The 26,279-nt window shown below is 39.0% G+C and overlaps 1 protein-coding gene across 1 annotated transcript; it reads left to right on the forward strand.

The window, feature by feature from the left end:
* The first annotated feature begins 5 nt into the window (after positions 1-5).
* LOC139942371 (uncharacterized) lies at positions 6-22,633 on the forward strand. Its single transcript, XM_071939234.1, has 6 exons — positions 6-67; positions 8,831-8,930; positions 10,108-10,285; positions 11,263-11,489; positions 12,078-12,275; positions 14,552-22,633. Exons 2-6 carry the CDS (start codon positions 8,919-8,921, stop codon positions 16,052-16,054), a joined length of 2,118 nt encoding a protein of 705 aa, XP_071795335.1. The 5' UTR covers positions 6-67; positions 8,831-8,918; the 3' UTR covers positions 16,055-22,633.
* The last annotated feature ends 3,646 nt before the right edge of the window (positions 22,634-26,279 follow it).

Raw genomic sequence — 26,279 nt, forward strand, 5'->3', positions numbered from 1 at the left:
GTGCAGTAACTTCCGGGATCAGTCTACAAAAACTTCAACTTGACAATTGTTGAGCAAATGAAGATCGGTAAAGGTTATAAGTAATACTTTCGCGAAATGTTTACATTCGTTTTTTGAGGTGTCGTTTCATTTTAATACAAGTCATCGAATAACAAGAGGATTGGCAAGTGTAGAAACAATCCAACAGGTTGTCTTTCTAAAAAAATAGATATTTTGTCGTTGACTCATCTGCTGCATGCACACACTGGGGACCGAACGCCGAACAACTGTGACTAGTTGGGTTCTGCCTATCTCTCACAAACAATAGCAGTTTTGTAAGGATAGGTACCATACTGCAAACTTTTCGTATTTATACCCTGCAAGATATGTTAACAAAAATTTTACCACACAGGCGAAGTAGGATTCTACTCTACTCATTGACCTCTGTGCTTTCTGCTCTACTCCATATAGTACTGTACAAAACCAATGATTGCTAAAACCAACGGAGGGCTAGATAGGGCGCCCTCTGCCTTTTTAATCATGGATCATTAAAATGTGTTTGCAGAATAGCATGAGTTTTTATGACGAAAATGCAGAGAATGCTACTCAATGCTAAAGCATAGGGACAGAATCCTACACAATGTTAAAGCAATAGGACCAGAATCTACACAGTGCTAAAGCATAGGGGAAGAATTCTACACAATGCTGAAACATAGAGAAAGAATTCTACACAGTGCTGAAGCATAGGGCCGTAATCCTACACAGTGCTAAAGCATAGGGCCAGAATCCTACACAGTGATGCTGAAGCATAGGGCCAGAATCCTACACAGTGCTAAAGCATAGGGCCGTAATCCTACACAGTGCTGTAGCATAGGGCCAGAATCCTACTCAATGCTAAAGCATAGGGCCAGAATCCTACCCAATGCTAAAGCATAGGGCCAGAATCCTACACAGTGCTGTAGCATAGGACCAGAATCCTACACAGTGCTGTAGCATAGGACCAGATTCCTACACAGTGCTGAAGCATAGGGCCAGAATCCTACACAGTGCTAAAGCATAGGGCCAGAATCCTACACAGTGCTGTAGCATAGGGCCAGAATCCTACTCAATGCTAAAGCATAGGGCCAGAATCCTACCCAATGCTAAAGCATAGGGCCAGAATCCTACACAGTGCTGAAGCATAGGGCCAGAATCCTACTCAATGCTAAAGCATAGGGACAGAATCCTACACAGTGCTAAAGCATAGGGCCAGAATCCTACACAGTGCTGAAGCATAGGGCCAGAATCCTACTCAATGCTAAAGCATAGGGCCAGAATCCTACACAGTGCTAAAGCATAGGGCCAGAATCCTACTCAATGCTAAAGCATAGGGCCAGAATCCTACTCAATGCTAAAGCATAGGACCAGAATCCTACTCAATGCTAAAGCATAGGGCCAGAATCCTACTCAATGCTGAAGCATAGGGCCAGAATCCTACACAGTGCTGAAGCATAGGGCCAGAATCCTACTCAATGCTAAAGCATAGGGACAGAATCCTACACAGTGCTAAAGCATAGGGCCAGAATCCTACTCAATGCTAAAGCATAGGGCCAGAATCCTACCCAATGCTAAAGCATAGGGCCAGAATCCTACACAGTGCTGAAGCATAGGGCCAGAATCCTACTCAATGCTAAAGCATAGGGACAGAATCCTACACAGTGCTAAAGCATAGGGCCAGAATCCTACTCAATGCTGAAGCATAGGGCCAGAATCCTACACAGTGCTGAAGCATAGGGCCAGAATCCTACTCAATGCTAAAGCATAGGGCCAGAATCCTACACAGTGCTAAAGCATAGGGCCAGAATCCTACTCAATGCTAAAGCATAGGGCCAGAATCCTACTCAATGCTAAAGCATAGGACCAGAATCCTACTCAATGCTAAAGCATAGGGCCAGAATCCTACACAGTGCTAAAGCATAGGGCCAGAATCCTACTCAATGCTAAAGCATAGGGACAGAATCCTACTCAATGCTAAAGCATAGGGACAGAATCCTACTCAATGCTAAAGCATAGGGCCAGAATCTTACTCAATGCTAAAGCATAGGGACAGAATCCTACTCAATGCTAAAGCATAGGGCCAGAATAAAGCATTAAAGAGGAAGAACCTTAATCAATGCGATGCAAATTAAAGTTGACAAAATTAATTCAATTTAATAGAAAACAGGTTTATTAAAAAAATCCATCGCAATTACACAACTGAGTTCCACATATTAATGTCAAATAATCACATAAAAAACAAATATAAAGGTCGCGTGTAACCATAGAGCTATACATACTGAATAATAATAATAATAATAATAATCTACATTTACATGTATATAGCGCTAACTTGCTCTGTGTTTTGAAGCCACCCTGGGCACAGACATGTTTAATGTGTTGCATGACTATGACAAGATTTTAATTCACATTGACTTTTTTTTTAATTCGGCGTGTGCGCTTTCGTACGCAACTGCCCATTAGCGTCTGTCTGCGCTACATAAACTTAAAATAGTATACATGCCTTTTAAACATGACGCAAATGACGCTCGCAGTTTGGACGCTCATCAGCAGATTGTGCGTTTACATTTGCTGCACCTTTTGGTTCGATGACATATAGAAAATAACAAATGCACTATCATGCAAATAGCCGTACAATTGCCGTACAAAATATCAAGCTTTTTTGTATTCGTTTGTACATGAACATTTGATGCGCCGACACGGCTTCAAAACTTTAATGCGTGTATAATGGGGTGTTAGCGCTCTAGTCACATCAATATATATAGCTACAGTATATGCATTTAACAGAAATCTGTCATAATAATAGAAAGTGCTTCCAACTTTAAAATTGTTTTGAACTTAAACCTTTTTCTTGTGAGAAAAATGTCTGACCAAGGTCCTATTATGGGTGAGCATTCATTGCTCACTCAAAGTTATGTATCCCAAAAAAAGTTATGTATCCCCGTTTTTGTGTGAAAATGTATTGAACATTTTAAACAATATTTCAAAACTCAAATTTTAAACGGTCAAAGTGTCTGTAATTGTATTTTTGTAATGTTTTTTAACAAAAGGGCATTTATGATTCGGAATAAAAAAGTAGTGACTCATTCTTAAATGTCCGTTTAAACCTTGCAGGGTCATTGCCATGCGCTCAAGCCGATCACACGTTACAACCTGTCGCTACCCTTTTATTCCCTTATTAAAGGCACTGAACACTATTGGTAATTAACTTGGTAACAGGTAACGGTGAGCTGTTGATAGTATAAAACATTGTGAGAAATGGCTCCCTCTGAAATAACGTAGTTTGTGAGAAGAACAAAAATTTACATAAGTACAAAATAAACATTTTTTAACATTAACTGCAACTTGAACATACTGTATTTTGTAGTATTCATGTCAAAAGTAACATTTTGACATGTGTATGTGATTTTTGTATACTTTTGTTGTTTTCCCCAAATATGAAATGAGGTTTCTGTCCCACAATATTTAAAATCTGTAGAGACTATGCAGTGTGCATGAGAACTTTTACTGACAACTGGTCTGATACTCTTGTGTACCACCAGGGGGACTGTAGCCTTCATTGCTTCATAGATCCGCATTCAAAATGACTGGAAGGTTTGACCAGCCTGCAAATATCCCCTTCCAGGCGCTTCGAATCACGGCTCTACCAAACTAGTGTCTAAGCCACGAAGGCCATAACAAAAGGCTAGTGGGGCGGAGGAGTAGTTGCATTATTTCATGGTAGTCCAGTACTGCTTGAAGGTTGATTTCTACATTTATACCTGCAGTTGGATATAATAAAGGAAAAAAAATAGGTGAATGAATGAATGAGTGGATAGATAGACGGATGAGTGCATGTAACTCAGAAATAAAATATAAAATTTTTTGTTATTTATTAATTTAAATATTTATTTGCTTATCTAATTTCTGGTTTATTGACTATTTGTTTATTAATTGATCGGTTGTTTTGATTGCTTTACTCATATTTAATCATCCTTTTATTGATGTAAAGGTATGTATGTTGGAAAAGGAGTTAGTTTGATTAACTTTTCGTTGCTTGCGTTGTTATTTTATCAATTTGTCTGTTTATTTATTGACCTATTTTTTTGTTTATCCATCCATATTTTGATTTATTTGTTGCTATATTTCTTGTTACATGTACCTTTCCAACTATATATTCATTTACTTATTGTTACTTTTTGTTTACATTGTTTTGATTAACAATTTGGTTATTTATTTATTTATTTGCTGGTCTAATTTCTGGTGTTTGTTTTTGGTTTTGTTGTTTCAAGTTGTGCTTTGTGTATACAGATTATTTATATTTACTTTTAATTGTTTTTATTTTTCCAAAGAGAGTATATAATATAGTGAGTTTGCCTCCCTATGTGAGTGGATTAACAGGTGTTCGAGCTACAGAGTGTTTAATTATACTTTTGTTGATCCTGCCCCTGATTTCACGAAGCGCTGCGACGCGTCGCAAGTGCAAGTTGCGACCGGTTACACGTCGTAAGTTGCGCTGCGTATGAAATCCATTTCATCAAAGTTATGGTGCATTGGATACATCGTAAGTTCCTTGACAACGGGGAAGAACACGTTGTAAGTTACGACTACCCATAGGGTCGTCGTAAGAATGCTATGTTTCATTTGTTTACGCACAAAATGCATGAAAGGACATAACAATTACCACATGTAACTTCCGTGAACCAATCGGGAAGACACTAGACAACAAATGGAAATTTACCTTCCCCCCCCCCCAAAAAAAAAAAAAGGACGGGTAAAAGAAAACAAACACAGGCATAACAAAGTACACACAAACTTAAACAACTCAACCAATTAATAAGTATAAACCAACCAAAACTACCCAAACCTAAACGCTGGTCCGAAATGGTTGAGTGTCTGCCATCTTGAATTAGGCAGTTTCATCAAGTTGATTTCACGTGTACCAAAACACACACACACACAGCCCCGAAAAAAAAGAACGAAATGTATTAAATCATAACTCACATTTTGTACAACTCACAACTATGAGACTTGACAGCAGGCAGGAGCATTCTCTCCTCGTGCTTACATTTCAAAAAGTTTTGAAATCAGATTAATAGTTTTGGAGATATTGTAAAAAAATAGAGAGCAACGACAGAAACCGGATTCTTGGCCTCGCGTGTAGCGCCCATTCGTTTGTGCATGATGTCACCTTTGAACCCCGTGGACAACGGATTTCGGAAATCTTCGGAAAGAGCCGAAGAAGCCCGAAGATGGTTTTTTACGATGAGGGAGCATATGTTGACACAAAATGAGATAACGATTACATCATCGTGTAGCCAATAAAACTCCGCACATGGTACATCTAGTCGCATAGCTTTTACCATGAAAACCTATTTTTTCGGCGTTTTCCGTTTTTTTAATCAAGATTTCTTCCTGAGATAATTATCAAAATTGAATGCAACTTTGTCAGTGCTAATTCCCATTTTCACAAGATTAACTTGTGAAAATTTGGTGTTATTTGATTTTATATATTCTTCTCCCTCCGAGAGGTTTTGTTCAACCATTTCTTGCAAAGTTGTCCTAAATACGTACGTGTACATGTACATCGCACAGTCTGCAAACCTCCCCATTGGTAGAGGGAGCTTGTCATATAGTGCGCCCTCTTTTGCCATAGGCTGTGCGTTAAACTTGGCCGTGGCCGATATGAAGAAAAACATAACAAATTGAACTTGAACACAGGTACGTTTTTTGGACGATCCACGCTCATTAAAAACGTTATATCTCTGCAACCAAACAATAGATTTCAAAATATTAAATTGATTTTTACTCCATATAATACACCTTAACAGACCACATCTTGTCAGAGAAAAAAATCACCTGCATTTAATTTCACTGAAACTGCCTACTTGAATGAACTATAATACACGACTGTTTCATGACCAAGCTGTAAATAACATAAAACAGCCGCATAACTTTAGCAGTTCATCCTCGTCCAAAAGGTTGTTTTTATTAAGAATGAAAATAGTTTGTATTGCGACTCGTCGCGCTTACGATGTGTTTGGTGCAATGGATTGTGGAACTCATCGCAGCCGCGACGTGTCTTAGGTCTGCGACGCTTCGCAAACCCTGCGATGCGTCTCTACTTGCGATGAGTTTCGTGAAATCGGGGGGCTGGCCATCACATTAGGGTTGTTCTGTAATTTCCTGTGCCGTACTGTTTGTCTTGCTTTGTATTTACTTTTGTTTTTATATTATTTATTTTACATACTGTCTGTTTGTATATTGTTATTGTTTAATGGCCAAATAAAGAATAAGAATAAGAATAAGGGATGACCTAGCCCAATAAATCGGTACAATCCACTGGGTTGGGCCATGTTTATGGCATGTATGACAGTATATTGATTGATATTTTATTATCATTATTATTATATGGGTCTTTTCGCACTTCCCACCTGTTCTTCTCAGAACATCTGGATCCTTTCCTTAATCCCTTTCCCCCTCTCTTTTTCTATAAATGGATATGTATTTGTTTGTACTTGTTTTATGCCTCTGAAGTAGACCCAGTAACTGGGGCGCTGTACTCCTTTTCAACAATTTTTGACTTTATCTGTCGTACTAGCGCCCCAGGGAATGGCACAGAATTTTAACGAATACCCAGTTTTTCGCGACACCCAGCCACAAAAAATGCCTCAAAATGACAAAAAGACCAAACAAACTAGCTCAAAAATCGCCTACTCTATTCTCGATACGTCTAGGATGTAACATCAGGCATTTAATTGTACTCACGATCATTTTTTAAACTCCAAATCGATGATTTTTAACTCCGCATCGTGGAGCGATTGACAAGTCTGCGATTTTCGGATGTGTATGGTAACGAAACATGGCGTCGCGTTGTGGGTGGATGTCCATCAACGGCTGTTTAATGCTACACTTGTTACAGGCGTTGCAGCGAATGCTATACATTGTACACGGGGATGGGTACAGGCGCTGCAGCTAGCGAGTGCCCACGTGCGTTCAATCATGGTCAACGTAACTTACACGGTGCCGGGTTGTTGGAAAATTATCAGAAAGGGGGTGAAAAGTTCTCAGAAAGGGAATATTGTCTGAAAGAGGGGATTTTTCTGGTCTGAAGTCTGCTGGATGAAGCTGGATGGTTCTGGATGAAGTCTGCTGGTCTGGATTTTTCTGGTCATCGCCCCCCCCCAAAAAAAAAGGGGAAAAAAAAAGGGGGAAAAAAGATGATAAATAAATAAATAAAAATTCTACAGTGACACTGGCAGCACTAAACATTATAAGAAGCAATTTAACCATGCACAAAAATCGTAGGCCTAGATGAAGTACAGCGGTTTTTATTTATTTATCATATTTTTCCCCCTTTTTTTTGGGGGGGGGGCGATGACCAGAAAAATCCCCTCTTTCAGACAATATTCCCTTTCTGAGAACCTTTCACCCCCTTTCTGATATTTTTCCAACAACCCGGCACCGTATAAGTTACGTTGCCCATGATTGAACGCACGTGGGCACTCGCTAGCTGCAGCGCCTGTACCCATCCCCGTGTACAATGTATAGCATTCGCTGCAACGCCTGTAACAAGTGTAGCATTAAACAGCCGTTGATGGACATCCACCCACAACGCGACGCCATGTTTCGTTACCATACACATCCGAAAATCGCAGACTTGTCAATCGCTCCACGATGCGGAGTTAAAAATCATCGATTTGGAGTTTAAAAAATGATCGTGAGTACAATTAAATGCCTGATGTTACATCCTAGACGTATCGAGAATAGAGTAGGCGATTTTTGAGCTAGTTTGTTTGGTCTTTTTGTCATTTTGAGGCATTTTTTGTGGCTGGGTGTCGCGAAAAACTGGGTATTCGTTAAAATTCTGTGCCATTCCCTGGGGCGCTAGTACGACAGATAAAGTCAAAAATTGTTGAAAAGGAGTACAGCGCCCCAGTTACTGGGTCTACCTCTGAAGAAGGTCCGGATTGGATCGAAAGCTAAGGCCAACTAGCCTATTCATTATTATATGGGGCTAGGATACTTTTATTAGTAGGATGAACCATGGAGGTAGAATTATACCTCCATGGATGAACATGACATGCTACATTATTTGATAATGGAAGTCTTAATTAATTAATTAAGTATCTGATATAAAATAATTGACGTTGATCATTTAACAATTTGAGAGTGACCAGTTAAGACCACCGTGCACAAAATCAACTTCTTACCGAGAAAAGATGTCCATCAATGTTTCGGATCGGCATCATAAATCACCAAATCCGCGTCAAAACTAGCTGTGGACGACGCTTGCGACGACGGCGGACGAGAGGGACGAGAGCATGCAGTTACATGTAATGTACATTATGTATGAGTGTATGTGTATGGTATGGTGTATGCTGGTACTCAGTTATTTTTGCATTGGCTTAACACAGCGACGTGAAGAGTACCAGTTATATAGTGAGTAGAGTAGAGTAGAATCCTACTCGCACATGTACCATAGGAAATCTGTTCACATATCTTGCACCAATTGTTCGTATTTCGACGGCTGTTTTATGATTACAAAAATGGCAACCAACAATTGTATTGTTTTGATTTATACAACGCAGTTTAAAAGGAGATTTGTTATTCATAATGTTATTAACTCCATTCTCATCTTTAGGGAACAATATGAAGTAGTTTCAACTGAAAAATACACGAATTACACTAGGACAAAATCAAATGCATCTTAAAATAAGGTAATAGTGTACGTAAAATAGTACCTAACATAATTCACATTATTTTTTTTGACATGCATTGTGGGATATTTCACGTTCGCCATTTTGACGCCTGGGTGATATTTTTTACTCGGGAGACGATGATACGACTCAAGAATTCAAGTTTTTGAAGGAATTTGTAGCATTCAAGTTTTCAAAGTGGATGTATTCACAGTCAGCAGAAAGATGACTACACAGGTAATTATATTGACTCGAAGTTTTTAAGTAAAAACTTGTCATTTTGTTAATAAATTTCGCGTGTGTGACTACGTGTGACTGACTGCTGAGGTCTGAGCGAAGAAGTTGAGCATAATAAATTTGTCTTCGTAGAATTGTTGGTTGCTCCTTAGTCATTAGTAGTGTGTAAATTAACCTTGACCGTATCGGAGCGTATTGTTGCACTTTTCTCGTGACGTATTTTTGGGGATTGTAATTATGAGGAGGTAAACGTACTTTATCCAACCGCCACATTTGCTCCCGAGTCCTGTTTTTGTTGAGAGAAATTATAGGCTATTCATTGAAAGAAATAATCAATTCATAAATTAAGTTTATTGAAATAACCTAACCTGCCCCTCTCTATCTTGCTGATTGCCAAAATCTGTGTACCGTCTGACTATAGACCTTTTCGCAAATACTGGGGCGCGCGCGTAAAGCTTGGAATTAGATGCATTGTGGTCTAGCTGGTAGCAAAATTTGATTCATGTCTATCCCACAATGCACCTCATTCAACAGTCTGCGCTTGCGCATTGGTATTTGCGATAAGGTCTATGTGTACTGCGAATACACCATTGTAGTATTGTACATATAGACATGACAATCGGATGGAGCTTAAATGAAAGAATACAATTATAATTGAATTTGTTGGCTGTTCCCATAATTGCTTTTTTTTTTTTAAGAGCGAGTGTAAAAGTGGCTGTCGGATGTGGCCCTTTCCCTTTTTTTAGTTGCGATAACGTAACACTCCTCCCGACGGCTGCCATTCCGGAGGATTACGAGATTCCTTTTTTGAGCGGCAAATGACAATCTGGTCCAACACGTATAATTTTGACAGCTAGACACCAGATTTGCCCCATTTTTACCACTTTCCAAAATCATGACACAATTTCTAAGGTCACGAACTTAATCCTCAATGTCTAATGAACACTCAAAACACCATTGAGAATATATTTTTGAAGAAAAAGGACAAACGCTTTATTTTGTTGTTGGACTAAACCATTCGGTGAAAGGGGTGTTACAATGTTGCAGTGCTGCAGGGCGTGCGCGCCATGCCATGATGAGTGAACGGCGGGCAATTTAACGTTTTTTTTTTTTAAATGTAGAGTTCTGAGTACTATTAATGACATTGATTCTTTGTGTTCGCTTTTTTTCCACCCAGAGTGTCCAGGTAAAACTGGAGCTTGGCCATCGAGCCAATATCCGAGATAAACGGACTCCGCAAGGTTTCACCCATGACTGGCTCGTGTTTGTCCGAGGGCCGGAGGGAAGCAACATCCAGCATTTTGTTGATAAGGTGGTGTTTCAACTCCATGAAAGCTTCCCAAAGCCAAGGAGAGGTAATTAAGTTGCTCAGGCCAAAGCGTCGCTTTATGAAAATAATTGTATCAATAAATTTGGTGGTGTAAGCACGGAAGTCTACAACTCTTTTGGGATAAATGTACTTCTGAGAAGAACTGATGATGGTCTCAGAATCAATTATCCCAAAAGAGTTATGGCCGAGTAAAAAAGAAACATGTTTAGTGTTCTCGCCAGCTTCCTTTTAAGAGGCCGACTCCTTTAAAAAAAAGAATGCACATTTTTATTTTTTATTTTTTTTTTTATGAAAAAGGGTTATTTAAACGATCTCAGCTAAAACAATCTGAATATCTTGTCTGAATGTCCTTTCCAAAATGTTTCATTTATGTATTGTGTGTTTGAGCAGTAGAAAAAAACAATGGATATTTGACATTTAAGAAAGAATGGTGGCCATCTTAAAATTAAAAATTAAAAAAGCCCCTCCTCCTTCCTTTTTTTGAGAAACCTGGACGCTAAACATGTTTCTTTTTATACTCAGCCTATTATATACTTGCTTGTACCCACACATATGTAAAGCTTGTATTATGATCCACACCATGAAAAGAACAAAACCTAAACACCAAAATGATGTTAATCAACTTAGTATAAAAACATTCCAAGTACCTTGTACAATGTACATGTACCAGCATGTTTCGCCTAAGCTTGCTGTATCAGACCTGTATGCTTCATTTTTGAAAAGGTTACATGTAAGGGCACCTAGGCATTTTCTCCTTGGTAAAGGGCACCCTATGCCTTTCAAGGGCACCAAGGCAATGACCAGGGGTGTATGGAAGCAATCACTTCCATTACCTCCCTGAAGTATCAGGCCTGTGATGCAGCGTTTAGTCCCAGATTGCACCGGAGTAGAAATATCCTTTGAGAACTCTAACGTTGCGACGCACCATGCATGCTTCAAATCCACTTTCCTTACAATTGCATTTGTGTGTTTATTTTTAAACTCTAATTTGTTTTACTCCAGTTGTGAAGGAGCCCCCCTACGAGGTTTCTGAATGTGGTTACGCCGGCTTCCTCATGACGATCGAGGTTCATTTCCGCTCCAAGGAGGAACCTAAGAAGGTAATCCTGAACTATGACCTCTTCCTGAACACGGAGCAACAGCCACCGGTCAACCACATCCGATGTGAGAAGCTCACCTTCCACAATCCGACAGAGGACTTCAGGAGGAAACTACTCAAAGCAGGCGGGGTAAATATTTTCTTGAATAGACTCATTAGAACGGGTTACTCGTCCTAACTCGAGATAGGATTATTAAAGACAGTGGACACTATTGGTAATTGTCAAAGACCAGTCTTCTCACTTGGTGTATCTCAACATATACAAACCTGTGAAAATTTGAGTTTGATTGGTCGTCGGACTTGCGAGATAACTATGAAAGAAAAAAACACCCTTGTGAATTCAGATGCTTGATTTCGAGACCTCAAATTCTAAACTTGAGGTCTCAAAATCAAATTCCTGGAAAATTACTTCTTTCTCGAAAACTATGTCACTTCAGAGGGAGCTGTTTCTCACCATGTTTTATACCATCAACCTCTCCCCATTACTCGTCACCAGGTAAGGTTTTATGATGATAATTATTTTGAGTAATTACCAATAGTGTCCACTGCCCTTAATCCTTGTAGCGTTCCATGAAATCGGCCGCATGGCCTTTGGGCTGTGATAAAGCGCTTTATATAAATCACTTAACCCTATTAATATTCTTATGGAGGTGAAGTGCGACTTCAGGCATGATTGTTTACAGACATTTGGTTCTCCTTATTCCTTTGTGTGTATTAGGTCGGTGTGTTGCCCACAGACCCGGGCGTCCCCACCTCGCCAACCGCTCCAAGCTTGCCCATCACCGAAGGAGGCTTCGGAGGGAAGCCCCTACCGCCATCCTTTACAGACCCGTCCCTATTTGCCAAGGGTAAGCCTCAAGCAGCTGCATCCAGTCTACAGACAACCACCAAGAAATACAAGACACAAGGGTCCAAGGTGAGCAGTGAGGTGTTTCATCAGTATAGACCTTTATCACGGAGTGGTCATCTTGACTTTGCTCCATTCCAACTCATTGTAACCAAACTGAGGCTGGACGAAATACATGTAATAGTCTGTTGCCATGGGCAATGAATGTTAGCATTCATTACTGTTGTTAGAAACAGGGAACACGACCAAGATGGTGACAGCGTGATAAAGGTCTAATAGGCGAACAGACATGACGGAGCTCAAATTGTTTTTTTTTTGGGGGGGATCCACAAGACTCAAACGTAGTCCCACATACCTTAGGAAATACTGTATGTTAAAAGGAACACGTTGCCTTGGATCGGTCGAGTTGGTCTTTAAAAAGCGTTTGTAACCGTTTGTTATAAAATTCATATGGGTAGAAAGGTGTTGTGAAAGTTGAATACAATTCCTTTTTACCTCGTCGACTAACACGGTCGGCCATTTATGGGAGTCAAATTTCCCTAGTTCGCACAGTAAAGGGAAAACCACGCAATTTCGAGGCCAATTTGTGTGGATCATTGTATTCTACTTTTAAAACATCTTTCCAACCATTATGCATAACAAACGGTTACAAACGCTTTTTATAGACCAACTCGTCCGATCCAAGGCAACGTGTTCCTGTGAAGTACCTTGAGTGTCACTGAGTGACGGATATGTGCTCTATACAAAGAAGCTTCTACTATTGTTGTATTATGGCTCGTAATCCTAAAATGCTTGCTGGACCAGAAGTTGTTTAAAGACACTGGACACTATTGGTAATTGTCAAAGACCAGTCTTCTTTTTTGGTGTATCTCAACATATGCATAAATAACAAACCTGTGAAAATTTGAGCTCAATCAGTTGTCAAAGTTGCGAGATAATAATGAAAGAAAAAACACCCTTGTCACACGAAGTTGTGTGCTTTCAGATGCTTGATTTCGAGACCTCAAATTCTAAATCTGAGGTCTCGAAATCAAATCCGTGGAAAATTACTTCCAACTTGAAAACTACACCACTTCAGAGGGAGCCGTTCCTCACAATGTTGTATACTATCAACCTCTCCCTATTAATCGTCATAAAGTAAGGTTTTATGCTAATCATTATTTTGAGTCCACTGCCTTTAACAAGACCAGAATTGAAATGTCAAAAAAAAATACATATCCACAGAGCAATTAAGCTTTGAACTGTTTTAAATCAAACTCTTTGCAGTACTCAACATAACTAAAAGAGATTTAATAGACGGATTTATTCAAGTCAAAATTTAAAGCAAAAAAAAACCTCAGGTTGGCCAGATTTTCCCAGTCATGAGTTTATCGGCCCGATGCTAAAATCACTGGCCTTGGGCATGTTGGGCCGTGCGGTCCATCTTAAGTTTTTAGTCCAGACCAATCTGTTAGTTACATTGCTTTTGTTTAGTATGATCTTCATTCCTGCTTGTGTACATGTGGCTTGCAGGATTTTATTAAGTGTCAAACTGATACATGTTTTTTTTTATTGTGTCAGCATTGTTTAAAGGCAGTGGACACTATTGGTAATTACTCAAAATAATTATTAGCATAAAACCTTACTTGGTGACGAGTAATTGGGAGAGGTTGATGGTATAAAACATTGTGAGAAACGGCTCCCTCTGGAGTGACATAGGTTTCGAGAAAGAAGTAATTTTCCACGAATTTGATTTTGAGACATCAGGTTTAGAATTTTTGGTCTCGAAATCGACCATCTAAACGCACACAACTTCGTGTGTCAATGGTGAATTTTCTTTCATTGTTATCTCGCAACTTCGACTACCAATTGAGCTCAAATGTTCATACATGTAGGTTTGTTATTTCATGCATACATGTATGTTGAAAAACACTAAGTGAGAAGACTGGTCTTTGACAATAACCAATAGTGTTCGGTGTCTTTAAAATTGCTTGTGACCCGTTAATTTTGTCAAGATAATTCTGAGTCGGTTTTTACTCTGGCAAATAATCTGAGCGGTTTGGTATTAGAAATTACCTTTGAAGCGAAATTTCTGCATCCTGCAAAATCGAAAGGATGCAGCCCACATACATGCTTGATGTTTACATCTACACATGCAAATTGTGAGTTCTTGCTACATATAGGTAAGGACAAAGCTCATAAATGACACACAAGCTTTGTTCTTTCGTTCAGTGTTTCCTTTCATGACAAATCTTCACAATCAGGTAGTGGTATGGCCAAAAGTTGTAATGCAATGCTTGAAATGTACGATCACTGATTTTACTCATCAGTTTCTTTTTCTATCTGTTCATACTATTCACTGTCAGGATGGCAACAAGAGCTCGACCAAGCCTGTGAAAGAGCACAAGGAAGGTAAAACTGCATCCAAAGAGCCCAAGACATCCTCGAAGGAGCCCAAGACAAGTTCGAAGGAGCCTAAAATGGGGTCTAAGGAACCTAAGAGCAGCTTCAAGGAGCCAAAACTTGGCTCCAAGGAACCAAAGCCTAGTTCCAAAGAGCCCAAAACGGGATCCAAAGAGCCCAAGTCCAGCAGCATAAAGGAACCCAAATCTAGTAGCAAAGACACAAAAACTACCTCGAAGGAGGCTAAACTTAGTTCCAAAGAGCCCAAACCAAGCTCAAAAGAGCTTAAGACTAGCCCAAAGACAACCTCGAAAGACCCCACAAAGACAAAAACAAGCGGAAAACGACCCGCCTCTACCTCACCAGCTCCTTCAGCCTCTTCTCAGGACTCGGCTAAGAAGCGTAAACGTAGCACCACCAAGGAGAAAGACTCTAGCGACAGGGTACCTCCTGAAAAAAGTAGCAGCGGGAAACCATCTCCCGCGGAGAAGGGTTCCTCGGGTGACAAGCCCAAGTCAAAAGAGAAATCCAGTAAGCCCAAATTAACAAAATCGTCCTCAGTAAGCCGCAGTGATGCTGGCCTTTTTAAACCTGAAATCACTATTGCCAGAAAGCCTCCTAAGTTATTGCCAGTTGACGTCCTGAAGGATTTGCCACCTTTTGAGGACGAGTTGAGTACTGGGGAAGGAGGAGATCCTCATAGTCCGAGCTCTAGCATCAGCTTCTCTTCGTTACCCAGAGGAGGAGGTGGGGTGCTGAACACCCTCATGGCGGAGCTCGCCGACGAGAACGATGACGATTACGATGAACCGGACATTGACCTGCGTTATCATAAGTCACCCTCGCCAGCTCCGCTCCAACAACCGCCCAGTAACCACTCAGTATCATCTAATGAACAAGACTATGTTAAATTCACACCTACCCCTCCTCCTCCTCCTCCACCGGTCCCAGTAGAGAAGCCTAAAAACAGTCAGAAATCTAGCGGGAGTAAGAAGAGCAACTCAAGTAACACCTCCAAGAAAGGGAGCTATGCCAGTAAGGCTGAGCGGAAGTCGAAAAGTAGCGACAGCAAAAAGAAAAGCGGTGATGTGAAACAAAAAAACCAGAACAGCAAACCCAAAAGCTCAGAGGGGAAGCAGAAGAGCTCCGAGAGCAAGTCCAAAGCGGCTGACGCTAAGCTGTCAAAGCAGTCGGACGGCAGACAGAAGACCATCGATTCCAAGCCCAAGATCACCAAAACCAAGCAGGGTGACTCTAAATTTCCAAAGAGTTACCTCAGTGACTTGATATCGCTTCATCAGAAGCTCAGTAGTTTACAGAACAGAGATCAGCTCCAGAGAGTGGTCGATCTTATCGAGGAGACAGGACTCTTTCAAGTGACGGACGCTACCTTCGATTTTGATCTGTGCTCGCTGGATCAGACCACCTTAACAAAGCTGCAGGATTGCGTGATGTTGGCTACGTAGTAAAACCCTTCCACCCACCTTGATTTTCCCTGCAGTAGACCTCGTCGAGGGGCATGATGCCATACAGTATATTTGTTTAAGATCCAGGCAAGTACCATTTGAAATATCAACTCATTTGTGTTTTAGGTCAACTCGGGTAAACAAGATCTATAGAGTCTTTTTTGAAAAAGTGTTCTGGCCACTGTAAAGGCCGGTTTATAGTCGGTCGCACGATGGTCGCGCGATAGAAATCTTGACGCGCAATCCAAAAAAGACACAGCTATTAGGCCTTACAATGACTATAAACTGTGTCGCGCGTCGAAATTTCCATCGCGCAACCGACTATAAACCGGCTTTTAAGCCACTATGTTTAAAACTTGTATGTGGATGGAAAGAGTGAAGAACTTTCTTATGGTATATATGATGACCTTCCATTCAGATAAATGTTTAGTGAACCAAAACTCAGAGAAAAGGTGTTTTTTTATGATAGACAAATCAGTCATTGTTGCATTCCATGAGTTCGACTGATTCAGAGTGAAGCCTTTTTGTTCGCAAAAAAACAACCCCAACTCAAATTGCATAATGAGAAATCTCAAATGTTGTACTGTATGTCCAGTTACTACATTCAAAATAAAAATCAGCTGAAGAATTTTAATGACTAGACTTCTAAGTTCTAGTCAGTTTAATTAATTATTTTTTTATTCCCCCCCCCCAAAAAAAAACACACTTTTTAGGGGTTTGTTTTTAATAAGACAACTCAAAATTACAAAAGTAAAAAAAAAAAAAACATGTAGCAGTTGCAAACTGCTTACTGGTCAAAATTACTTTTGGTATTAAGGTCAAAGTTGTGAATGGTATCTCAGTTTGACTCTCGTTGAGCCTTTTGAAGGCTACATTAATCATTAAGAAAGACTGCCAGGATCGAAATATTTATTAAATAGCATCCCCTCCGCTAATTAGGAAATCTGAATCAGATGATTGTAGGCCAGGGCCTTTGTTGCCCCTGGTCTTGGCCTTGGTGCCCCTTCAAAAGTTTATCACTGTTTTTAAGGTTTTCCAATGGATGTGCCCTTTGCAAAATGAATATGATCTTGCCCTTTCAAAGATGAAATTCCAGGCCTGGATTGTGTCGGACAACTTGAAAAGGCTTCCATTTTGTGTTTGAACCGCCTACATGCGGAGTGCAAGCACCAATGTCCATGTGAATCGGCCACAAAACTTCCTGTATTTCCCAAAATCCATGTGTGCTGCTATGAAAAATAACTTTTGTTTGAAAAGGAACATAAAAGGAAATCCCAAACGATAAACATACAAAACATCACAGGTTTTGAAAAAGCCTACACCAGCTCAATTTTTTATTGCTTGCTTGCAAGCTCAATGTGTGTACAGAAAAAGAACTGTTTTAAGTTATTTACATGTTAAATTAATATTAATATTTAAGACTGTTTGCTTTACTTTTTGTATATTTTTTTCATTTGTTTTTGTAATTGCAAGAAAATGTTCTTTTTTTTATTGGAAAATGTGGATCCCGCGGTTTGTCAAGAGATTTTTATGACATGAGAAAAATGAAACCTCAATGCATAAACTGGTAAAATGCAGGATATATTTTTTAAATATTTAGTATTTTGCAGTGAAAGGACAACAAAGCAAGTCCATATTTTCATACATTTTCTTTTTCTTTCTGAAACCGTATAATCTTAAATATTTCTGTTAAAATCCCAGGATCCACAAACTCTGTTTTTAAAATAAATAACTGTGCCAAAATGATGTTATGATATTGACTTAACTGTAAAAATGAAAATGATAGATAAATCATGGAGATAAATATTTTAAAAAAGGGTTTATTGTTCACACTTAAAAGATCTCGGTATAAATCATTTTAAACAAAACAAAAGTAAATGCGCAAGTCCGCAGTGAATGAAAATGAGGCTCACATGTTCTTGAAGCTCTTCTGCTTTCCAGAAACAAATTTGTTAAACGTTTGTAGGTGTTTATTAATTTATTTATTAGTACATTTGTCAATATGTTCTTGGACAGAAGGATTAGCTAATCATATTGACACTTGATGCTATTTATGACCCGTTTGCTAAACCACGTCTTGTGCACCGGCCTCAGCTTACAGGCTCTATCCTGCCTGTTTGAGCTTTGTACCGGAAGAAGCTCATGTTTTCAAAATAACTAAATGGAGCATAAGCCAGGGCCCAAGCTAATGCCCTGGTTTCGAAAATGCCCTTTATTTCAGATTGACTGAAACTGATATTTATTTTTGCATTTATTTATTTTGTTTAGTGATTTATTAGTATTTTATTTTTTTTTATTTTTTTCTGTCTGTTCAGATAAGTCAAAATTGATTTGTATTGACCCCCTTGCATAAGACGTCAAAAGCCCCAAACGAAGCTCTCAATGATGTCAAAGAAAGACCTTTCATTGGCTGAGAATTGTGAGTGGTGCGTACAGGCAAGCACATTTCCCTTGTTTGGCCTCTGCAATGGCGGCTTATACAAGGGGTCTAAGGCCCGGTCCCACTGCAGCGATAACTATAACGATAATGACGCAAAGAGAACGCATATCATTGGTTGAATGAGTGTGTGCGTATTCTGCGTGGAGCAATTCAACCAATAGAATGCATTATCTCTGCGTCATTTTCGTTTTCGTTATCACTGCAGTGTGACTCGGCCTTTAGGACTTGACCGAAATTGGCGGCTACATCTACGGCTAGATTTCCGCATCACAATACGCTGAAGTATAGGATGTCCATAGCAGCGCACTTAGCTACGGTGGTAGTTGTAGCTGAAGCCGCCAATTCGGATACAGCCTCACATACATGTACACCTGCACCTGTTTATTGTTTGGGCTGGGCCACAATGGCCAATGCAAGGGGTATACTTGGATGTTGGGCATGTTTGTTTACTGGGTTTTATTTCTGTTTGTTTGCTTGTTTCTTTCTTTTGCAAGCATTGGCATATATCTACGCGTTTTGTTGTTGTTGAAATGCTAAGCACTAAACTAATGCAAGGTGCACACTAAGTGAATTAGACCTTTATCACGGTCTGGCCATCTTGATTTGACTCCATTCCAACTCATTGTAACCAAACTGAGGCTGGATGAAATGATAGTCTGGAGCCATGTTTGCGCAATGAATGTTAGCATACATTACTGTTATTGGGAACAGGGAACATGACCAAGATGGTGACAGCGTGATAAAGGCCTATTATAGACCATGAGCATTGCTGGACCATCCTCTTTTTCCTCTTCCATTGGAAATCATTGGGCCTTTTCGAAACCTAGGTATGGGCTCTGGCTTCGGCTCCTTCAACGAGGTTGGAACAGTGTATATTTTTTGTGTGTAACCAACATAATAAAAGAGCCGGGAGCCTGGGCCTAAACCCTGGTTTGGAAAAAACTCAAATGTCACAACAACACAGGGGCTTGAAGGAAAGAGTCTGGTGCTTTTGTGGAATAAAAGGTATCAGTGTATATGAATGTGATTGTACACGAGGAACTTGATCAAAATGGTGGAAACATGATACAGATCAAGAGGGCTTTAAATGGGACAGCCTTTTGATTTAACTGGCACTACTGGTTTCAAAGATCTACTTACGTATCAATTGTTTTATGTGGCTGCTGACTTCCTTCCATTTGGTTATTTCAGTGACAGTATATCAGGTTTCTTTTACATGTATCTCTTCAGCCAGTTTATTTGTGTTCAATTGGACCAAGAAATGGAGTAAACGATTTCCTGTTACGAGAGAAATGATTCCCACAATTAGGGTAATGAAACTCGTACTGAGAGAAATGTGGAAATGCTCTAAGTTTAGTTGCAGACATTTTCCGGACTGATCGAAATCATGGAAAAGCAATCGAAAACTGATATATGTAGAAAGAGATGATGTAACTTAAGATTTTTGTGTTTTTGTCTTATAGTTTCATTACCCTAATTGCGGGAATCATTTTTCTTAGACAGGTCAGATTGTTAAAGGCACTGAACACTATTGGTAATGACTCAAAAAAATTGTTGGCAAAAAACTTACTTGGTAATGAGCAATGGAGAGCTGGTGGTAGTATACATTATTGTGAGAAACGGCTCCCTTTGAAGTATCGCAGAAAAGGGCAAAGTGCAACGGGTCAGGGTGTTTCTTTCTTTCATTATTCTTTTGCAGTTCTTTGATGACCAATTAAGTCTAAATTTTCACAGATTGTTTGGTATGCATGTTGGGATACACCAGGCGAGATTACTGCCGTCGAGTTCACAAAACTCTTCCTAACTTAAGCCTAATCTTAGGATTTAGGACTAGTCCAAACCCTGCACCGTAGCATGGAAGATTAACCTTAAGTAAGGACGAGTAACTCGTCCTAACTCGAGACAAGACGAGTCCTATCTCTTTGTGAAATCAACCCCGGTCTTCTCAAATCTTGTTTTTGTTTAAAGCTTGATTAGTCCAAAAGGGTAAACACAAATTATTCAGGCTTAACATGCTCCAACCTACACACTCAATACACCTAGCCCCGCCCATACCCAGCCCCGCCCACACCCATTCCCCATCCCTTTACTCCATGGTTTTTAGTTCACATCTGAAGAGCGCTCTCAGGTTTCAAACTGACATCGATTTGAATTTTAAAATATTGTGTAGAATGTGTGTAATTAAAACGTGTGCTCTTTTTCGATAGTTTACACTTTTGTGTTCATTGTTTGCTATCCACTTGAGAAATGCTTTGCCCAAAGAGCGACAAGACATTGTAACATCGCCATTTTAAAAAAGAAAACACAAAAAAACAACAGTGATTGAAGATCTGGGCCCAATTTCTGATTAAGCCTGTAAGCACAAACAGTTTGAAACGGGTTACCTATCAGAGTCACACAGAATTATCAATGCTGCGACTGGTACCCCTGTCATTTCTTGCTTAGCCAAGAAATTTGCTAAGCAGAGTGTTCTGCTTAACAGATTTATGAAACTGTGCCCTGGGCCCAGTTGTACCTTTTGAGATAAGGTGGACACACAATAGGGGTGTACTGTTTGGTTTGGGTATATACAGACAGATTCACACAAACCTTAAAGGCAGTGGACGCTATTGGTTATTACTCAAAATAATTATTAGCATAAAACCTTACTTGGTAAAGAGTAATGGGGTGAGGTTGATAGTATAAAGCATAGTGAGAAACAGCTCCCTCTGAAGTGACGTAGTTTTCGAGAAAGAAGTAATTTTCCACGAATTTGATTTTGAGACTTTAGATTTAGAATTTGAGGTCTCGAAATCAACCATCTGAAAGCACACAATTTTGTGTGACAAGGGTGTTGTTTTTTTCTTTCATTAATATCTCGCAATTTGGACAACCGATTGAGCTCAATATTTCACAGGTTTGTTATTTTATCCATATGTTGAGATACACCAAATGTGAAGACTAGTCTTTGACAATTACCAATAGTGTCCAATGGCTTTAATACTGGCGTGTCCACCATATCTCAAACGCTTATAGGCGAGTTCTCAAGTGCTCCACAAGAAATTTGTTGTAGAAAGTCTAATGGAAGTTTTTAAGTATTGTACATGTACAGGGAAAAAGGGAAAGATCATACTTCAAGGGGATGAATGTTTGAGAAGGTGCACTTGGTCTTTCCAACCCTGCTTGCCACCCCTAGCTGTGCCATCCATGCCCACAATAGACCTTTATCACGGTGTGGCCATCTTGATTTTCCTCCATTCCAACTCAAATGTAACCAAACTGAGGCTGGACGAAATAATAATCTGGTGTCATGTTTGCGCAGTCAATGTTAGTATTCATTACTGTTTATGTAAACAGGGAACATGACCAAGATGGTGACAGCGTGATAAAGGTCTTTAGCAGTCAGCCCTACATGATTGTTTACCTTAGTAACTGTGGCTCTGTTCTAATTTTCAACAATTTTGACATTTAATTTTCGTGCTAAGATGCCAATGTCAAAACTGTTAAAAATTAGTAAAGAGCCCCATATATGGGTCTGCCCTACATGTATGTTTGCCTGTGTCCCGATGTTACCAACAACTACCCCATTATTAGTAAGGGTTGCGGTAGCATCATGTAATGATACTCTCTTAATCAGTTGGGGTGGTTCATTGGGTGGTTGTGAAAGGATCCATGGATTAAGGAACCACCTCATTTTCAGAACCACCCCAACTCATTTAGAGGTTATCTTTACATGTTGTTACCGCAAACCCTTACTCTACCATCGTATTTCCACAAGTTTCAAAGTATACGTTAGCCCATTATTTATGTTGCAACTAGCCCACGATTGCTTTATCAATGTACACATTTTGCTTGGGAAGATGTGATAGGTTAGTGCTGCAGCAAGGTATAAGGTGCTTTGGATACAACACAGTATCAAGAGCTTGTTGACTCTAATATTTAGACGAAACTCTCGTGTGTGTGTTTTTTTTGTAACTGTTGCGTCAAGTTTGTGCAATGAAACTCTGTAATAGAATTTATGTTAGCTTACTATCACTAACTTCAGACCAGCATTATCTTGCACTTTTTTTTATATTTATCAGAACAGATTATGTATTTCCATTATGAACAGTTGTTTAATTGGATTGTATGATATTAAAGAACGACTTGAAACGATTTTATGATGATTTGTGGTGTTTACAGACAGTGTTTTTTGTGTATGTGTTGGTTTAAATATTATTGGCAAGTGACAGAACAAAACTATTGCCGCATGAAAAGGGACAAGTTGCCTGCGGATTTTGAACCTTTGTGCCGATTTTAAAGTTGTCACATTAAAGGCAGTGGACACTTGGTAATTACTGGAGATAATTATTAGCATAAAACCTTTCTTGATTACGAGTAATGGGGAGAGGTTAATTGTTTAAAACATTGTGAGAAACGGCTCCCTCTGAAATGAAATAGTTTTCGAGAAAGAAGTAATATTCCACGAATTTGATTTCGAGACCTCAGAATTAGATTTTGAGGTCTCAAAATCAAGTATCTGAAACGACATAACTTCGTGTGACAAGGTTTTTTTCGTTCATATCTCGCTACGACCAATTGAGCTGAAATTTCCACAGGTTTGTTATTTTATGCATAAGTTGAGATACACCAAGTGAGAAGACTGGTCTTTGACAATATTACCAATAGTGTCCAGTGTCTTTAAGGCCAATAAACATTTTTGTGTGTACTGATTTTAAAGTTGCCACATTATAAGCTCTTAAAGAGCCAATAAAGGATGATCTCAATATTTCAACTATTACCTTTTTATGGCCAAATAGACATCGTAGATACCGGTTAATAACAATTTTACTCCCGAAATTTGCATTTAGTAACTAATAACTCGAGTCAAAAATGCACCCGGCCGCGCGGCTTTTGTCAGCCGAGAGTCAAAAACGGCTCATCTATTATAATGACCTCTTGACGCCAGTGTTGATATTCCCCTAATTAGTGTGAACACAGTTCTCCAGCTTTGGCAAACTGAGGGCGCTGTTTTCCACACCAAATCGCCGCCATTGACGTCACGATTCCTTTGTCGCGCAGGTTTGTTTGACCCCGCGTTTTTCAGAAACTTGGCTAGAAGCTTTCTGTAGAAAAAAAAAAACATTTTTACCATGTTTTAACGTGAGGTTAGAGACTCGTTATATTTTGTTTATGTTTCCTATGGACTCCAACTATTAGAAAACTGTAATAACTATATTTTTGAGATCATCCTTTATTGGCTGTTTAAATAAGCAGCCTCTGTATACTGATGCCTGATACTGTTTGTTATAAGTTGTCTTTTGGAACTCGTTTACAATTATTGGTAGTTCAAAAAAACAGGCCAAAAGGGTCACTATACTCCTCTCTTAATATTTATGCATGACGTCATAATTACTATACCCAAAATGAGGCTATGGGCGCAGGTTCCCGATCTCTTGCAGTGGCTGCGCCCATATCGCCTCGTTATGAGTAAGCATTGTGACGTACCACATGCATAAATATTAAGAGAGGCGTCACATGTTTATAGAGACAAGCATACACTAGGGCTTAATTATTTCAGTTTGGGAGAAATTCAGAAATATAATTTTTTATAATATGCAATGCTTTTATCAAATCTCTTTATATATTTTTTGACCAAATCGAGACAAGAATACAGGCAACTGTGGTTGACAAAATTCATACCTTTATTTCTGACAACAAATAAAATGCTTACACCCTTGTCATTTGGGATAAAATCAGATAAAATTGCAAGGGACAAGCCTTGTATTTTTGATGAAACTTGGCTTAAAACAGATAAAATCGCAAGGGGTAAGCCTTGCATTTTTGATGAAGTTGGGATAAAATTAGATAAAATCGCATTAGGCTAAAATCAGTTAAAATTGCAAGAGGTTAGCCTTGCATGTTGGATGAAATTGGGCAAAAAAAAGACAAAATCGCAAGGGGTTAGCCTTGCATTTTTGATGGAATTAGGATAAAATCAGATAAAATTGCAATGGTAAAACCTTGCATTTTTGGTGAAATTTTGGCTAAAATCAGATCAAAGTTGCACGGGGTAAGCCTTGCATTTTATATGAAATTGAGCTATAAAAAGATAAAATCGCAAGGGGATAACCCTTGCATTTTTTATGAAATTAGACTGAAATCAGATAAAATCACAAGGGGTAAGCCTTACATTTTTTTATGAAACTGGGTTAAAATTAGTTAAAATTGCAAGACTTAAGCCTTGCATTTTGGATGAAATTAGGCTAAAATCGCATAAAATCGCAATGGTAAAGCCTTGATTTTTTGGTGAATTTGGGCTACAATCAGACAAAATTGCGAGGGGTAAGCCTTGCATTTTGGATGAAATTGAGCTAAAAAAAGATAAAATCGCAAGGGGTAAGCCTTGCAATTTTTGTGAAAGTGGGTTAAAACCAGTAAAAATTGCAAGATTTAAGCCTTGCATTTTGGATGAAATTAAGCTAAAATCACATAAAATCGCAATGGTAAAGACTAATTGCATTTTTGGTGAAATTGGGCTAAAATCAGACAAATTTGCAGGGGGTAAGCCTTGCATTTAGGATGAAATTTAGCTACAATCAGTTAAAATTGCATGCTTTAAGCCTTGCATTTTGGATAAAGTTAGGCTAAAATTAGTTAAAATTGCAAGAGGTAAGCCTTGCATGTTGGATGAAATTGGGCTAAAAATAAAAATCGCAAGGGATTAAAGCCTTGCATTTTGAATGAAATTGGGCTAAAACCAGATAAAATCGCAAGGGGTAAGCCTTGCATTTTGGATGAAAGTGAGCTAGAAAAAGACAAAATCGCAAGGGGTAAGCCTTGCAATTTTTATGAAATTGGGCTAAATTTAGTTAAAATTGCAAGGGGTAAGCCTTGCATTTTGGAGGAAATTGGGCTATAATCAGTTAAAATTGTAAGAGAAAGCCTTGCATTTTGGATGAAATTGGGCTAAAGTCAGATAAGTTCGGAGCCCTGCATTTTTTTAATGAAATTCGGCTAAAATCAGCTAAAATCGCTTGGGGTAAGCCTTGCACTTTTTTGTGCAACTAGGCTGAAATCAGACAATATTGCAAGAAGTAGGCCTTGCATTTTGGAAGAAATTGGGCTAAAATCAGTTAAAGTTGCAAGGGGTAAGCCTTGCATGTTGGATGAAATTGGGCAAAAAAAAAAGACAAAATCGCAAGGGGTAAGCCTTGCATTTTTGATGGAATTATGATAAAATCAGATAAAACTGCAATGGTAAAACCTTGCATTTTTGGTGAAATTTTGGCTAAAATCAGACCAAAGTTGCAAGGGGTAAGCCTTGCATTTTAGATGAAATTGAGCCATAAAAAGATAAAATCGCAAGGGGATAACCCTTGCATTTTTTATGAAATTAGACTGAAATCAGATAAAATCGCAAGGGGTAAGCCTTACATTTTTTATGAAACTGGGTTAAAATCAGTTAAAATTGCAAGACTTAAGCCTTGCATTTTGGATGAAATTAGGCTAAAATCGCATAAAATCGCAATGGTAAAGCCTTGATTTTTTGGTGAATTTGGGCTACAATCAGACAAAATTGCGAGGGGTAAGCCTTGCATTTTGGATGAAATTGAGCTAAAAAAAGATAAAATCGCAAGGGGTAAGCCTTGCAATTTTTATGAAATTGAGCTAAAAAAAAAGATAAACTCGCAAGGGGTAAGCCTTGCAATTTTTGTGAAAGTGGGTTAAAACCAGTAAAAATTGCAAGATTTAAGCCTTGCATTTTGGATGAAATTAGGCTAAAATCACATAAAATCGCAATGGTAAAGCCTAATTGCATTTTTG

Source organism: Asterias amurensis, chromosome 9 (genome assembly GCF_032118995.1).
Source record: "Asterias amurensis chromosome 9, ASM3211899v1".
NCBI classification, from domain to species: Eukaryota; Metazoa; Echinodermata; class Asteroidea; order Forcipulatida; family Asteriidae; genus Asterias; species Asterias amurensis.

Excerpts from the sequence above, each read along its gene's own strand:
- LOC139942371 (XM_071939234.1), top strand. Across the intron at positions 11,490-12,077 it reads AACTACTCAAAGCAGGCGGG|GTCGGTGTGTTGCCCACAGA; the intron begins GTAAATATTTTC and ends TGTGTGTATTAG. Across the intron at positions 12,276-14,551 it reads ACAAGACACAAGGGTCCAAG|GATGGCAACAAGAGCTCGAC; the intron begins GTGAGCAGTGAG and ends ATTCACTGTCAG.